Consider the following 15,808-nt stretch of genomic DNA (forward strand, 5'->3'; position numbering starts at 1 on the left):
AACATCTGCTCCTGCCCTGCACTGCATCTGTGCCAGTGTATTATCTGGAAATGGCCTGAGTAAGACCGACCATAACAAGAGAAGAAAAATCCCATGTTTGATGTAAGTGCAATTGTGGCTTTATTCCAGTCACTTCTTAATTTATATCTCAAATTCAGTTTATCTTCGTGCCTTGATGACTAAACAAAAGAGCTGTATACACTTGACTGTTTGAAGAAACTGTCTCTGGTTGTGGGAAAAAAAGAAAAAAATTATTTAGGAGTAGAGGGTGGGGGATCCAGAGAATGGAGCGAGTGGCACCTCCTTGGTTGTTTTAAATGGAGCAAAATTAGAGCTTTGGTTTCAGTGGGTGTGCATGTATCATTTCAAATTTTGAATGAGCTTGAATTTTATTTTTATTTCTTTTGCAACAAGCATCACCAAGGGTAAGAGGGGATTTTTCTAGCTACAGGTAAAAAAAACCACTTAAACACCCTAAATTTTGCCCTGGTCTTAAAACATCTTGAGCTACTATACCTTGTGTGCAGGTTTTATTTGTGCTGCTGGATGTTAGATTTAGGGCTTAGATTTGCTCTGCTGCATCTGGTTGGAACAATTTAAATCTGCACCCTATCCACTCCTGGATATCCCTCATTTTGAGGGTACCCACATTTTAGCTTAGCTCTAGGTAAAGGAGAGTTTGAGGCTGTAAAGTTTTAGTGCTGAGGTCCTGAGGTGCTTTAGCCAAAACAAATTTTGAATACTGCTCTTTATTATCCCAGTAGTAGCAGAAATATTCCAGTTTGGCTCCTGGAGCGGATGTTTTGTTCCCTGAGTTTAAGCACAGCTCCCTGATGCATTGTGAGGAAGATGCTTTTGAAGGTACAAGAAGTAAAACAACTTCTTGCTTTTTTTGTACCTTGAAAGCAACTGGATCAGGTGTGGAAATGTGAGGAGCTCTCCCCAGCTAACAACTAGAGGTTGTTTTCTGGGTGGTTTTTGCTAACACATGATGTAGCCCAGGATTTCAGAGAGCTTTTGGGGCACTTGGGCCAAATTTGAAGTGAATCTAGATATTCTTTTTTGTTTTATTTTGAAAACTGCAGCAGACCATAGGTGCTGCGTGTTTCCAGTCTGCATCTGCTATTTGCTTTGAATCTTTGGATCTGTTGGAATCCAAAGCCAGAAAGGTTCATGCAAAGTGTTGTGACCCAAAACTGTTTAATCTCAGATCTGTGGTCTCGGAGCCACAGCCTGACTTGAATACCTGATGAGTATCAGCTGAGCAAGCATCGCAGCATCTGACTTCTGCCCATGAACCATAAACTTTTCCTCAGGGAACAAGAAAGTAAATTGGCCTTTGTGCAGGAACAGCCAGCTAGGCCGGGGCCGCGGTTTCCTCGTGCTCGATACCAGACCCCACGGTGCTCTGCTGCAAAGTTCTCCTTCCTTCTAAGTGAAGCCATATGAAAAAAAAAAAAAAAGAACAGCAAAGAAAAAAAAAAAAGAAAAAGAAGAAGAAAAAAAATCCACTTTTTGAGAGTGGCTGAACCAACCAATTTGTTCAGGCCATTCTTCTGGTTGATTCATTTTTAACGGAAAAAAATGCTGATATATTGAAAGCAACTTGAAAAATGCCAAAAGGGAAGAAGGGAAAACAAGTTAAACCATTTGAAGCTCATAAAAGAAAGAAAAAAAAACAATTTAAGTGCAACCACATGAGTGGTATAAAAATTTGTGTAATACTTAATCCCATGTTAGAGCACAATGTGTTAGGTATGAGTTCCTCTAGAAAATAATACCCTAAAATAACCTTAATATTTATGATTGAGAGTTCACAAGATGATCAGCTCACTGTGTCATGCTTACAAGAAAAAAAAAAACCCTCTGGTTTCAAAATCCACTAAGATAGGTCTGTACTTCACTTGGCCAAGGTTTTTACTTGAATGCTCTTCCCAACTACTTCTTTGGATTAACATAACAAAAAAAAGTCCCTGAGAGCCTCATCAGCACATGGCTTGAAGGAAGAGAAGGACCCAGATTTATGGGAACACTGTGTAAGTGCTCTCAGTGGAAAAGAGTGATGCATAGGAGAAGTGTAGGGGAAGGGAACAAGTTGGTGCCACAAGTTCTTGGCTGAAATGTGCTTCACTGGCCTAGCATTTAACAAAGCATTGTTATTCAGTGAGGTTTTGCTGGGCTCCCTTTCTTGCTAACATTTTAAACTTGCTTTATCCTTGACAACACTGATTTTACCTTATGCCAAGCAGTAATATCCCCAGGCAGAAATTCATCCATCCAGCTGAAGGGATGGGAGGCAGCCATGCAGCCTCCCAGCCATGGGAACATGGGTCAAGGACTAGATTTGGTTTCATTATAAGGGGTTAAAGGATATTAAAACACACGTAGTTCCTGTTCTCCTGCTGTTGATGGATTATGGTGTTCATTGAGCAGCCCAGTTTGCAATGGGTAAATTACTTCAAACAAAGCTTGTTTACTGTACTGTGGACAAGTACCTGGGTTTGGCTTTTGACAATATTTTATGTGAATAATAAAGTGATGTTGATTTTTAATATTTCATTTACTTGCCCACAGTAGATGACATAAGTGGCTGCTACCCAGAGTTGTGAGTGTTTACTGTGAACTTTTTGCCTTGTTTCTGAGGAGCTATTCTTTAGATACATCCATCATCTCTTCCTCATAATATTTTCAAATAGCAATGTATTTCATTCTCTTTCTTTGTATTTGGGTTACTAAATCTATCATCTTTCTGGGAAACTTATGGTACTGTCAGAAATTGCATATTATGCCCTGGATTAAGGCTGTTTAGCTTGAACGTGACAAGTTGTTTAAAAATAGACTGTTATGCTTTGTATTCACTCTCCACTCCAAAACTCTCTTTCATAACAATGTAAATAAAGAACTCCCAGAGTTGATACAGTGGGGCTGGCACAGTTAGAAGAAAAGAGTCGGCGATTGCCCAATTTACTTTAATGCAACATAAATCTTAATTATATTGAACAAGCATAAGGCTGTGAGGTCCTGGGAGATGGAATCATTAGGTAACAGTTTACAGGGAACATTTATCTTCAAGCAAATTCCCAGGCCTCCCTAATTTCTTTTGTAGTTTCTTAAAAGGGTTGAAAACGAGAGGTGTAATATGAATTCACTTTATGCTCGGTTCATTAAGCATTATCTAAAGCTGAGCCTCCAGAATAAGCTAGAAATTGCTAAAATAATAATTTCCAATTGTGCAAAGCATAGACATTATCACATCTGCAGAGCTTGTAGTTTGCAGGTGGCATTAAGGACTCCTGGGCTGCTCCTCTGTGCTGCCCTCTCCTGTGGGAGCTAAGAGGTCTCTGTCCTGCTCATCTGCACCACAGAACTGACACTTGCAACTCTTGCCCAAACTATTGGGTTTGATATTTTTCTTTTTAATTCCCACCAACATTTTTTCTCCTTGAAATCATTCCTTAACCCAGCTACTGAATGGCAGCAGGTTCCTAAATGTGGTTTCCAAAATGCTGCCTTTTTTTAAACCAAATTGCTTTCAGATAAAAACAGCAAGTAAAACAAATGAGAATGGATTTTTAATTTTTCCTCTCTCAATTTTGGTTTAGCTCACACTTGCCACAAGCAATATCTCTAAAATTTATTTGTATTTCAATATGCTGCATCCACTTTACAGATTTCCTGGAAGACAGTAGGGAAAGAATTATAAGATCACAAAATGGTTTGGGTTAGAAGGGACCTTTAAGGGTTATCTATTCCAATCCCTGCAATGAGCAGGGACATCTTCATTTAGATCAGGTCTGCAAAATCTCCATCCATATGACTTTGAATGTATCCAGGGATGGGGTATCTTCCATCTCTCTGAAAAACCTATGTTGGTGTAGACAAGAGTCAATTTTTCCCATGTAGTGTGAAGTATTAAGAAATTCCTTAAACTTGAAAAAGAAGCCCAACCTAGTATTAATGTCCCTTTTCATACAGAATCTTTGGTTTCTTGCAGGTTTCTCACATTATCAGTTGAATGGCTCCAACCTAAGCGTCATGTGGGAGCTCTGTGCATCCACCCTTTTATATCCACTGTCCTTTAAGCTGCCTAAAAGCATCAATACCAACTCATTACTCACTTTAGATACTTGGCCTCCCTCTCCTGCACCTCCATTAGGACATTTCCTCCTCCCTAAGGAGCACCCTGTGCTTTCTGCCTGCTGCCAGCAGGAGGGAAAGCAGAATGGTTTCTGAGTGAGCCACTTTAGATTAAACAGATCCAGGAGGAGTCCTTGGAAAGGCAGGGAAGGATTAAGGAAGGCTGGTGTTTAAAGCACCCCCTGCACTCCAAGGGAGGCTGGAAGATGCTGAGGCTCAGACTCTACTTGAAGGTCAGGCCCCCAAAATTAGCCTAGAGGGTGGTGCAGGTACAGAGGCTTTAATTGCTCAGTCACCACTGGACTCCAGGGTTGAAAAAGGTGGTTTGTCAGAGCTGTGGTTCCTCTCCAAAGCAGCTTGACCTGGGGATGGAGGAAGTAAGCCTTTCTCCTGGCTGGAATGTGTTGCAAGGAGGCTACGAATATATTTTGGGTTTTTTGTCTGTGAGCAAGTTATTTGAGGAGTAGTGATAGATGTTTTACCAATAATTTGTGACTACCCAGGGCTTCTGTCTGCAGGTTGCCATTCCATAGTGAGGGGACAAGTGGGATTTGTGGCTCCCACTGGAGCCCCTGTGAGGACAGGGGGAGTGCTGGAGAGTGTATCCAAACTTCAAAGAGGAGAACTCCAGGCCATGGCTGAAATTCTGGAGATGCAGTTGCACATGTGTGCACAGAAATGTTTATGCAACAGAGGAAATTCTGATAGGAGTGCAAAAATATTTAATGGTCTTTGTTTATCATCCTTTTCCAGCAGAAGGGAGAGGGAGCAGTGTTGTTTTACAGATAAAAAAAAGCAAGTTCTTGCTTTTTGTTAATGTTGCTGTCTCTCAGCAAATACTCCACCAGAGCTGGCTGACCTGCTGCAGAAGCCTGCAAAAAGAGGCTTTTTCTTCCAGCCTGGTAATGCATGTGTCGTGGGAGAAGTGATGCTGCCAGGTGCCAGGCAGGGAATGCTGGCTGCTCCAGAGGGACAGCTACACACTGCCATGAAGGACTTGGTGTTGTGGCTTTGCCAGGGACCTGGATGCTCTGTGTGTGCTGGAGCAGTATTCTGTGTCAGAGTTTATTGTTTGAGTGATTTTTTTTCCTAAGTTAAGGGTATTTTGTCACTTACGGCACTTTATTGATCCCTTAGCCATTGCTGCCCAGTCAGGTAAGAATACAAGCAAGCTTTATATCTGAAATTAGAAATTTATGACCAGATCTAAGCTGTGTCAGCAGTCTGCACAAAGAAGCTCTGACTCAGATAAAGATTAGAACCAAGAGGTTCATGTTCATTGCTTTAATACTTTAAATATTGTGATTTGCAAGCCTGTAACAGCCATTTGCAGCACACAGGGACTGCACAGCAATGCTGCTTGCTCAGCAAAGGATTTTTTCCTGAATTTTGGATTATGTTAGATCTGGGGCTCTCTACTATGTAAGCAATACTGATAACTTCAAAACCTTCTTCCCAGCTTGCCTTGCTTTTTTCACCAGAATTCTGTTTTTGGGGAAAAACATGGTATTTAAGTTGTGCAGCGTGCTAATTTTTTTGTATTTGGGAAAGGGGGAAGACATGAGATGGTCCCAAAGGGATGGACATGTGGTAGACACCCTCCTGAACTCCCTGTCCATGGGTCATCACTAAGCCTGTGCTCTCTGCTTCCCACAGGGCCCCCGGGGAGGCGAGGGAAGCCCGGCCGGCGCGGAGAACCCGGTAAGCATCACCTGCCCGATGGCACTGGGGGACCTGGGGTGGTGCTGGGTGCTGTGGGAGCTTTTGGGACACCTATCACCTCTATCAGGCCGTGGGGCAGGGGCTTCCCCTCACCCCTGTGTGCTGGGCGTGAAGGGTTTTATTTAAAACTTCTAAAAGAAACCAAAAACAACTCCCAAAACCCTAAAAATCAAAAACAAATTTTAAAAAAATAAAGGAAAAAGTTAACCAATCAAAACAAAAAAACAAGTAAATTCCACTCATAACACCCACAGCTGTTGAATCTTTTATCCATCCTTCCACTTCTTTTTGCAGCATTCAGCCTCGTCACTGCCCCACCCGACACTGGAGAGGGACAGTGAATGAGCATGGAAATAGGGATTTCCCCAGCCATGTGAGACAGGAGGTGTGCCCTGGCTGGTTCTCTGCATGTGGACATGTCCAGATGTTGCCTGCCATCCATGGGGTGGTGGTGTCAGCATTTGGGAGTCAGGGATAACCAAACCTTGGCCACCAGCCTTGGGCACGTCTCCTGAGCATCAGTGTGCCCTCAGCCTGGCTGAAACCACAGAGCAACCTGGCTGGGGGTTTTCATTTCAGCTGACTGTGATTCTGGCTCTGTCACTTCAGTATATCTGGTGAGGTTTGGGGTTTTGTCCCTGTCTTTGCAATGGGAAAGGACAGACCCTGTTTCAGCTGGGGAGAAGCGTACAGCGTATGTTCACAGTGTACGTTCTGCTCTTGGGTCTGTGTGATGCTGGAGAACGGAGACATGCAGCTGGCATTGCTCTTTCTGAGGAAAACAGAGGGATGTGCCCAGACAGCCAGGCAGTTTTTGGGATTGCCTCAGCGTGCCATAAAGCAGCCCATGAAATTACATGTCCTAGTTCTTAGGTTCTTGAACACTGATAGAATGAATGTGAGCCAGTGGATTTTCATTTAGTGAAGAGGCTGAATTCTGTTCTCTGCTGCCTCTTGCTATAGAAAATTCACAGCTGGGATTTCTAAAAGGGCAGCATAACTTTCTGATCATCAATATTATAAACATTTTTTTTTTAATTCTGAGGAAAAGAAATTGAGCCTATATGTGCTGCACACCAGCAGCAGCACATGAACTCATGGACTGATGGACAAGAAAGACAGGCAGGCACTTCCCTTCTCTTCCACTGATGGTATTCCAGAGTGCATTAGGGGTTTTCTGTGATATTTTTGTTCTGATGCATCAGGAATTTACTGGTGGCCAAGGCATAAGTGCTGATGGGGTGGTGGTGAATCCCAGCCAGCTTTGTTAATTTGTTTCATTTTCTCAGCAGCTGGGCTGTAGGAATAGCCACTACACAGCTTTGGGTTGGTTTTTTTTTGTTTGTTTGTTTTTTAAATATCACCTAAGGGCTTTAAGGAGCACAGTGGAATACAGCATTCAGCCAAGGGCAGCTGGACAGGTCAGAGCCAATGGATCTGATTTTTTATGCAGGCATTTATGTAAACACTGTGCAAGATGTGTTTCTGGTCCATACAAAATTCTGGGAGGTAGTGCTGAGCTCACACATGCCCTTAAATCTCTTCTCCCTGCTTCATGCAAAACTTTGGAAAAGCAGCATTTTCCCTCGTGCTGTGACACATCTGCAAATTTACTTGAGCACCCCTCTGATGAAGCAGAAAGCTGCCAGCGTATCAATGCAGAACCAGCAAGAAACCAAGCATTATAAGAGGGGGAATAAATAAATAAAAAGAATAAATTAATTATTGATGATAAAAAAATTTCAAACCTTAGTAACAACTTTTTTGAAACTTCTGCAATTGTGGAGGAAAATAGAGAAGAGTGCAGCTGGCACCCACTGCACACAGCCAGGCTCAAAGGGGCACCCCAGTGAAACCCAAGGAATGCTGTGCAGAGCCTGTGGATTGCCCCACTGCAGATACACAGGGAGCAGGCATCCCACTGTCTATTGCTTTTGGCTGAGCTGCCAGATGTTTGTTTCTCCAGATAACTTGAATATATATGTCTATATTTGTTTGAGAACCTGACCACACATAAACTGGGTCCTTGTTCCTTCGCTGCAGCTGATAAATGTGAATAGAACTTTGTTTGTGTAGCACCCTGGTGTCCATCCCCAGGGACCCTGCCTGGTTAGGACTTCACAACCTCCAGACAAAGGCTGTTGGAGAGCCAGAAGGCTCAGCCCTGCCAAGGGAAAGGTTTTGCTCTGAAATTTGTTGAAATGGTCATGTTGAAAAAGCTTTTCAGATTCATATTGAAACTTTCAATGTATATCTCTAAGAAACAAGCAGAGAAACTGTTAGGAGATACTCCTGTCCTTTTAATCACATCCTCCTGTTGATTTAAACCAAGACTGAATTTTGCTTTTTTCTTCTGCCATGATGGATTCAGATAAAATAAATTAATCCAGCAGTTCTGTTTTTCTAAACTAAGAATTCATCATCAGGAAAATGCATTGGGACAACTGCTCTCTTCCACAGATATGTGCCATACCATAAAAGATTAATTTTTAAACCATTTCCAGCAAAGCAAAAAATTTAACTATTTAGACTGTTTGGACTTGGGACAAGCCTGGCTGCACATGCTTTAAAAAACACTTGTTAAACCACAGGGGTGAGCCCCCATTGCCCCCAGAACCCACCAAGGGTAGGCAGTGGGTTTTCCTGGGGCTCTGCCTCTGGACTTGAGAGTTTATTTTGCTGTAGAGAAACATAAAGGGCAACAAGTTTCCCCCTGGGGAGCCCTGGAGGGCAGAGGGGGCTGCACTAAACCACAACCTCCCTTTGGACTTCACATCTCTGGTGGCAGCTTGAGCTCCCCGTGGGGGCACGCTCATCCCTGCTGTCATCCCTTCCCTGACCTCAGACACAAGGATCAAGTACCTGGGGGAGTGTTTCTGCCACCCATCAGCCCAGCTGAACAAACCAGGAACTAATTGAGTCAAATGGCTCCATCCAGCCCATTTGATTTATTCTCTCCATCATCTGGCCCTGTGGGAATCACTGCTGCAGCAGGGGAGCAGTCCTGGAGCTGGGCACAACTGCTGCAAGAGAGGCTACTTTTAAAAACCAATTTATACAATTCTTGTTACCACAAGGCCAGAAAATTCACACCAGCAGCTTCCCTGGGGAGATGTCACTTTGGCTGTTTGGTGTGGTCCAGCATGTCCTGAGCTCCATCCCATCCTGCCAGGACAGACACAAGAGTCCCAGCACCCTTATTCCTCCACGTGATCTTCAGCAGTTTCTTTTCCAGCTGGAAAGCAAGCACAGACTTGAAGAGTCACGTGCACCTACCCATGGAAGAGGTGTTTAAAAGAAAAACACATTTTAATACAATTTTATGTGGGATTTTCAGCCTTCCCTCACTGTGAGGTGGAAGAAAGGTTTTGCAGCACTTGCTGTCGTGGTTGATCCTGACAGCCAGCCTGCTCATCTCAGATGCAGTTCCTTTCCCTTGCCAAAGGCAAAATCAGGTTTAATGTCATGTCAGCTTATTTTTCCAGTGTGATATGTCCCAGTGAGGACACAGTTCAGCTCATGGAGTGAGCGTTTGTGAAATATCACGGATTTCTGCCAGGGACCTGGGAGGTTTTGCTTCCCCTCTTGCTGCCAGCTGGTGCTGTGTGAGTGGGATGGGGTACGGATGCACAGCCCTCACAGGCCTTTCTGTTTATTTCTTTTAAAGATTGAGCCATGCAGGGGTGTTCCTGAAGAAAAGATGAATAGGATCCAGGATTTGGGAGCTTAGTTTAACTATTGGTTCAAGGGCTTTGCACAACTAGATTGTGGGAGGTGATGTTCCTGTCTCTTGTAATATCACTCTGCTTTCTACCCCTGACTTGATGATTGATCCAGAAACTGATCTGAAGCTCAAAAGCTCTCAAGATAAACCTGGAAACAATCCCCATGAAGTGTTCAGCTTGGGAAGTCTCTGAGTAAGGCTCTGCTCTCCTCACAAGGGCTGCCCCAGGACACAAACACCCAAAGCTGGTGGCTGGGGTGCTGTGGAGCACAGCTACAGCCTGGGGAGGAAAAATGTTGGCTGGTTTAGGCACAAAATTTACAGGTGGGCCTGGGAGGGCATTTTTTTGATGAAGTGTTATTTCATTGGAAAATCCTGACATGGCATCATTTCAGGGTTTGGCAGAAAATGTTTTGTATACAAAATGTTTTCATTTCAAAAGCAGTTTTTGGGAAAATGTGTTGAAATTGTTGCTATGGGATAGAAGTCTTCTGCCAACCACCCATGATTTATTCTTTTTCTTTACACTGCAGGTGTTGCCTTCATTTGAACTTCTAAGAAAGATTTAATTCAAAGAGGGTTTTTGTTGGTTTGGGTGGTATTTTTTCTTATAGCTATTCTGTTTGTGAAAATATGCTGATTGCAACAAGAAAGAAAGCTTTTTTAAAAAGAAAAAAAAAAATGATTTCTATGCAGGGAAGGCTTATTTGTCTTCCTATATGTATTTAAAATCCCATATTTTACATACCAAGATTTACACTTTCAAACCCATTAGCCATGTGATTGAATGACAAGTGTAAATACACATCTGTTGTTATTCAGTAAGCCACACATGTGGCTGCTTGTGGGTAAATCACACAGAAAATTGCATTTATTTGGGGATTTCTACTGCTCCCCTTATTTCTCACTATGAACTGCCTGTGACAACCTCATACCCAAGGACTTCTTTTTCTGCTGAACTTCAGGAAAAATGTAATCTGTCCCACATGTGCTCTCAGTAATGAGCCTCTGCTAGGAGAGCATATTCCCTGTGTGCCCCAGCACCGAGGCATAGATGGGAGTCAGAAGTCAACACACAGCGACAAATAGTTGTTTCTCCCAGACTCTGTGACTTCTTATGGCTGTAGCAGTTGTCCTCTGCTGTTACCCATTACTCCCCTTACAGCATCCTGAATTAATAGCTCTGTGTGTATGCATATACACAGTGTGTGTGTGTTTAAATACACACAGCAATGTATTCTTATAGATTTTTTTAATTATAATTATTATACACCTTCAGGTGGCCACAGATGCGTGCTTGCTACCTTGAGGATGGGCTATTTGCCCTTTAGAGCTGCAGCAAAGTCCCCTCTAACTCTTCCTGAGCTGTTGGAAATGTCTGGCTGTGGTTTTGTTTCCCCTGCCTGGCTCTCTCCTCTCGTGGTGGGAGAGCTTGCATGATCAATGATTTGCAGATTTAACAGAAATATCATCTTCTCCCAAAATTTCCAAGCTGAAAAAATACTTGGAAATAAATGACTGTGACCTGTCATTTCCCATCTGTTTGTGTACTGCTGGGGATGATGCCTCTGTGACCCACTCAGGCTTTGGATATACAAAATAACATTAATGTTGGTCAATCAGGAAATCTGGGTCATTCATTTTTAATGAGTTTTGATTTTCACCTCCCACTAGCACAGCTGTGCATTTTCTTAAGGAATCTTTTTGTGTTTCCAAATCCATGCCTTTGCATGCTTGAACAGAAGGGTTTCACTCCTGGTTATAGCAGCATCCTCCCTGTTCAGGTAAATCAAACACAGACAAAAATCTGTGTATTTGCAGGTTAATTTGTCACATAGTTTTGAATACGCAAAGGCTGTTTCCAACTTTTATATGTTGTAAGAATTTCCAAGTTGTTTCATTCTTCCTTTCAAAACCTCTCAAACTGATTCTTGCCAGTCAAAATTATTAGCAATAAATTCTGGCAAATTTCTTTGAAAAGAGCATAAATCTTGTGCAATATGTCCACAATGATGAGATGGCTGGATGAGGGGCAGCCCCTGAGTACAGGATCAGCTTATTTATTTATTGTTGAATTGCAAAATATTTGACTTTTTTCCATAGGAAACAAGTGTCTTGTGGCTGGGCTGTTGAAAAACACATTCAGCAAAACAGAAAGTGATATTGTTCTTAGGAGATTAAAAGATCAGTTCAATAGTTTTGACTTTATGCCTTAATGAAGATTTATTTAGCCTCAGTTGGCCAACAGCACAGTGAGGGATTGGTGTAGCTCCACTGATGAGGCTGGAAAATTCAAAGGTGCATATACAGACTCCCACATTGACTGTGATTCCTGGATTTGGGAGGAGGTAGCACTTTAAAAGAGCACTTGCCTGTACATGTTGGGGAGAAAAAAACAGTAGCTGAGAAAAGTAGGCAACAAATTCCAAAGATATTAATAATTGGTACATGATTGAAATCCCATATTAAAATAATTTCCTGCTCACTTCTTTGAGACTTAGTCTTGACTTTTCCACAAAAGGGCTTTTGTGGGTAGCCTGGTGTAAGTGAGTTAATAAATCAGGTTTATGATTCCCAGTTAATAAACTGGCATAGAGCCATTGGCTTCTGTATTCAGAAGAAATTAAACCAAGGAGAGCAAGTTAAGCCCCTGTGCTCCTGGCCTGGAGTGGGAGGTGGGGGATGTCCCTGCCCCAGGTGTGGCTGTGTGGCACTGACCCCCACAGGTGATAGACACAGCTCAGTGGGATGCTTCTTGGTGCACTGCCTGTCATTACTTGCTGCCACTCCTCATTCTTAGGCTTGTTTGGGTTTTTATTTTAATTCAACTCAGCAATGCTTTTGATTTTAAAACAAATTTTAAAATCCTTGAAAAGGCATTGACTTGAAATATGCTTCTTCAATAATATTGTTGAATAACATAAGGTGAACAAAGTTGGGTTTTTTTCTGGGTTTTTTTTGCCTCCATTTTAAGCTTTCCCCCACCTTTTTTTTTTCCTTTTCTAATTGTGCCTAGTTTCTGGTTTTGATCAGGCAAGAATCAGAGCATGAAGAAATCCCAAACAGAGCTATAGGTTGCCTCATGAACAGCAGTGTGACGTGGATGGCTTTGATTAGGGCTCAGCGTTCAGCTCAGTGCAGCAGCAGCTTGGGCAAGCAGTGGGAAAAGTGCAGCAACTGGTGTGGCTGGTGGGGAGCACCTGCACTGCTGGGGGACAGTGGGGGATGTTTCTGTGCTGCTGCTGTTAAAGCCAGCCTCAGACCCAAAGCCTAACGTGGGTGAGATGGGAATTTCCCTGGAGCTGAGGCACTGAACACGAGCAGGGGCCACACGGGGGTGGCACAGGGCTGTGGGACATGTTTGGAGGTCAGGGAGGGATGGGCACCATCCACAGCAGCATCTGCATTCTGTGGAAGCAGCAGCAGCACTGTCCTTGCCAGGTCCCTACTATACTGCTCCTCTGGCTTTTGTGAGCCTGTATCTTGCTTCTCCTGCATTACCCAAAGGATAAATAAAGTCTATGGTGAAAATATCGATTTTATTCATAAAAATTTGGCACATTTTTCTGGCCATGTCTGTCTCCTTTTAGCCGGCCACAGGAGGTGCCCAAGGCCCTGATACCCTGCACATGGGCCCTGCCTTGTGACGTGCCCAGGGTCCTGTGGGGGAAGGAGAAACAGAACTCTTTTCCTCTGTACTGTGAAAAAGACAGGAAAAGAGTGGTTTTACACCCCTGTCAGTACTGCTGTGCCCCCAGCATGGGTGAGATGGTCCTGTAACAGGAGGATGTGGATGGTGGATCTGGAAAGTCATCGCATGGGAATTGGACTGAAAAGTCACAAATCATTCTGGTGTTTGTTCCTGCTTTGTGTTGCTTTATCAGATTATACTTTTTCTTTGTAATTGATTCTTTTTTTCTTTTGTTTTTCTTTTGTTTTCCAGGACCTGCAGTAAGTATCGTGGATTTTACTGTTGGATCAACAAAGTTAAGGCCTCCCCTTCCCCTGCCTTCCCCTTCCCCTATCCTTGTAAAAGCACAGCATTTCTTGGTAGAGGTGTGTCTGGAAGCAAAATTGGTACCAGATGCTGCTGCATTTTTTTATTTTTTTTTTCATGATTGTAGACAAATTGTGGGGGGAATTTTAAAATGTTTAACTTGCTGCCCCAAGGGACTTCCAGTAATTTTAAACTCAGAAAATATTCAGTAAAAAGGAGTTTTCCCTTAAAAGATTTCTTTAGTCTGCCTCTGTTTAACAGAAAGAGTGCTGTACTAATATTTAACATGTTACTGGGTTTATTGGTTCTAAAGCTCTGTCTTGCTTTTCTTATCTGTTGTGTTTCCAGCATTTAATATGGGTTTGGTTGCCTCACAGAGGGGGCTAGAGGGAAAACCATAGCTTGCTTGCTTCTTTCTTTGAAGTCTTGGGTAGAATAATGGGCATTCCTACCAATGCAACCAGAAAATTTATGTGGAAATAGTTGTTTGAAGGGGTAATAGTTGAAAATGTGTCAACTCCTCCTTTTTAATGTCCAGACGTGCCTTTGGCTGTGCCACCACATCCAGATCTGTTGTTTTCCTGCTGGTTTTGGAGTGAGAATTTATGTTTTCTTTGTGCCCTCCAAGTTGCTGAGGGTTACTTTAAAAAATAAATCATGGGTTTTAGGTGCTTCTGATTTTCTACCTTTCTCCCCCCAAAGGAGGAGGAAGAGGAGGAGAGGTGAAGGCTGTTTGCAGCCACATTTCCTTGTCTGTCATTGCACTAACAGAGGCATTTCTTCATGTTGTTCTCTTCCTATAGAGCCTCACTGGGTTGAAAAAGACTAATTTTAGGGAAAATAAATTTGGTAACTATTCCTGGGCTAATAAATTTCCAGTACTGTTTTGGTGACAAGGAGGTGGGAGCTGTTCCAGCACCGTGGCTTTGGTTCTCCTCGGACTGGCAGCACTGCCTTGGGGTTTGGTTGAGGGTTTTCAGCCCTTTGAATTTTTACCTGAAGTTCATTTTTTAACCTAAATACTTAAGAAGGGGTTGAGCAAAACCATTATTTGGGATCACAAATAAAGAGGATACTGGGATACTGCCTATTTAAAACTCCATATATACACCTTTAAGGGACATTTCCCCTTGGCTGAAGTACTTTGGCTAGCTTGAGATGGATTTGTGTAGCTGTTTGGTTGTGCTCAGAGGCTCTTATCAGCCCACACGCAGCCGGGTGCATTGCAGCCTCACGTGTGCTGTCTGGTCACGTTTATTATGGCGATCCAACACAGGCAACATATGGTGCACTATTAATTTTTCTTTGTCTCTAGTTGGTTTCATTTCCTGGTTCCCACGGCACTATTGAATTGCAAACGGAGCACAGGGGAGATTTAACACAAGCAAGACCTTTTTTTCCTTTCCTCTCCCCTTGCCCTTCTTTGAAAGACAACTCGTGGTTTAGTTAATTTTTGGGTTGGGTGGAGATTCTTGGTTGGTTGGTTGGTTTTGGGTTTTTTTTAATCCTGCTTTTTAGCATAAGTAGCCTTTGCCAGAGACTTCTTTAAGCATAATATAAGTCCTAGAACCCACAGAACCACAATATTATTTTATTTCAACAGTACTGCATTTATTAGTTTCTTCTGTTTCTTGATTTAGGCCAGAAGGAATTGATTACTTCTTACATGTACAGCAATACACTGCTCTAGCTGTATCCCCAATTCTGTTGTTCCCTAGTAGCAGTTGTTCTGGTATTTTATTCTTTTGGCTGTCATAAGTTAGTTATGCATATAAAATTATTAGAATTTGTGGTACAGGATTTGTGGCTGATGTATGATTGATTATCCTGTCTATGAGTAAGGGATATTCTGCTCAGATATGCTATAAAACGTCTGCTTTGGAGAGTATTAAAATCACATGCTGGGTAGGAAATTTCTACAATTGAAATATAGACTTACCACAGACTCTAATTAAACATTTGCAGTCACAGATATTAGCAAACACATTATGTGTTAGTGTGCTGGCTGGGGAACTCACCAGCAAGCGAGGGCAGGGCGTTCCAAGTGTTTCCTTTTTATCTGTGTGTGCTCCATTGCCATACATCTCCATAAAAACCTCCCTGTACACTTTATCCCAAGACTGTAATTGGTTAAATAAGCAGTTGTTGAAGTCAGTGTTGTTTCTGGATTAATCAGGAGTGCTGCATGAGGCATTAAAGCTGCAGGGGTGCTTAGGAGAAGGGAGAAC

The 15,808-nt window shown here is 42.6% G+C and overlaps 1 protein-coding gene across 1 annotated transcript in view; it reads left to right on the forward strand.

Annotated features, from left to right (window-relative positions):
* The window catches only part of COL23A1 (collagen type XXIII alpha 1 chain), a 119,926-nt gene that overhangs the window by 57,110 nt on the left and 47,008 nt on the right, over positions 1 to 15,808 (forward strand). Inside the window, exon 2 of the mRNA XM_086851699.1 lies at positions 5,794 to 5,838. Coding sequence (XP_086707825.1) covers positions 5,794 to 5,838 — 45 coding nt within the window. The remainder of the gene's footprint in view (positions 1 to 5,793; positions 5,839 to 15,808) is intronic.

The sequence above is a fragment of the Cyanistes caeruleus genome, chromosome 15 (genome assembly GCF_971803275.1).
Source record: "Cyanistes caeruleus chromosome 15, bCyaCae1.hap1.1, whole genome shotgun sequence".
Taxonomy (NCBI): Eukaryota; Metazoa; Chordata; class Aves; order Passeriformes; family Paridae; genus Cyanistes; species Cyanistes caeruleus.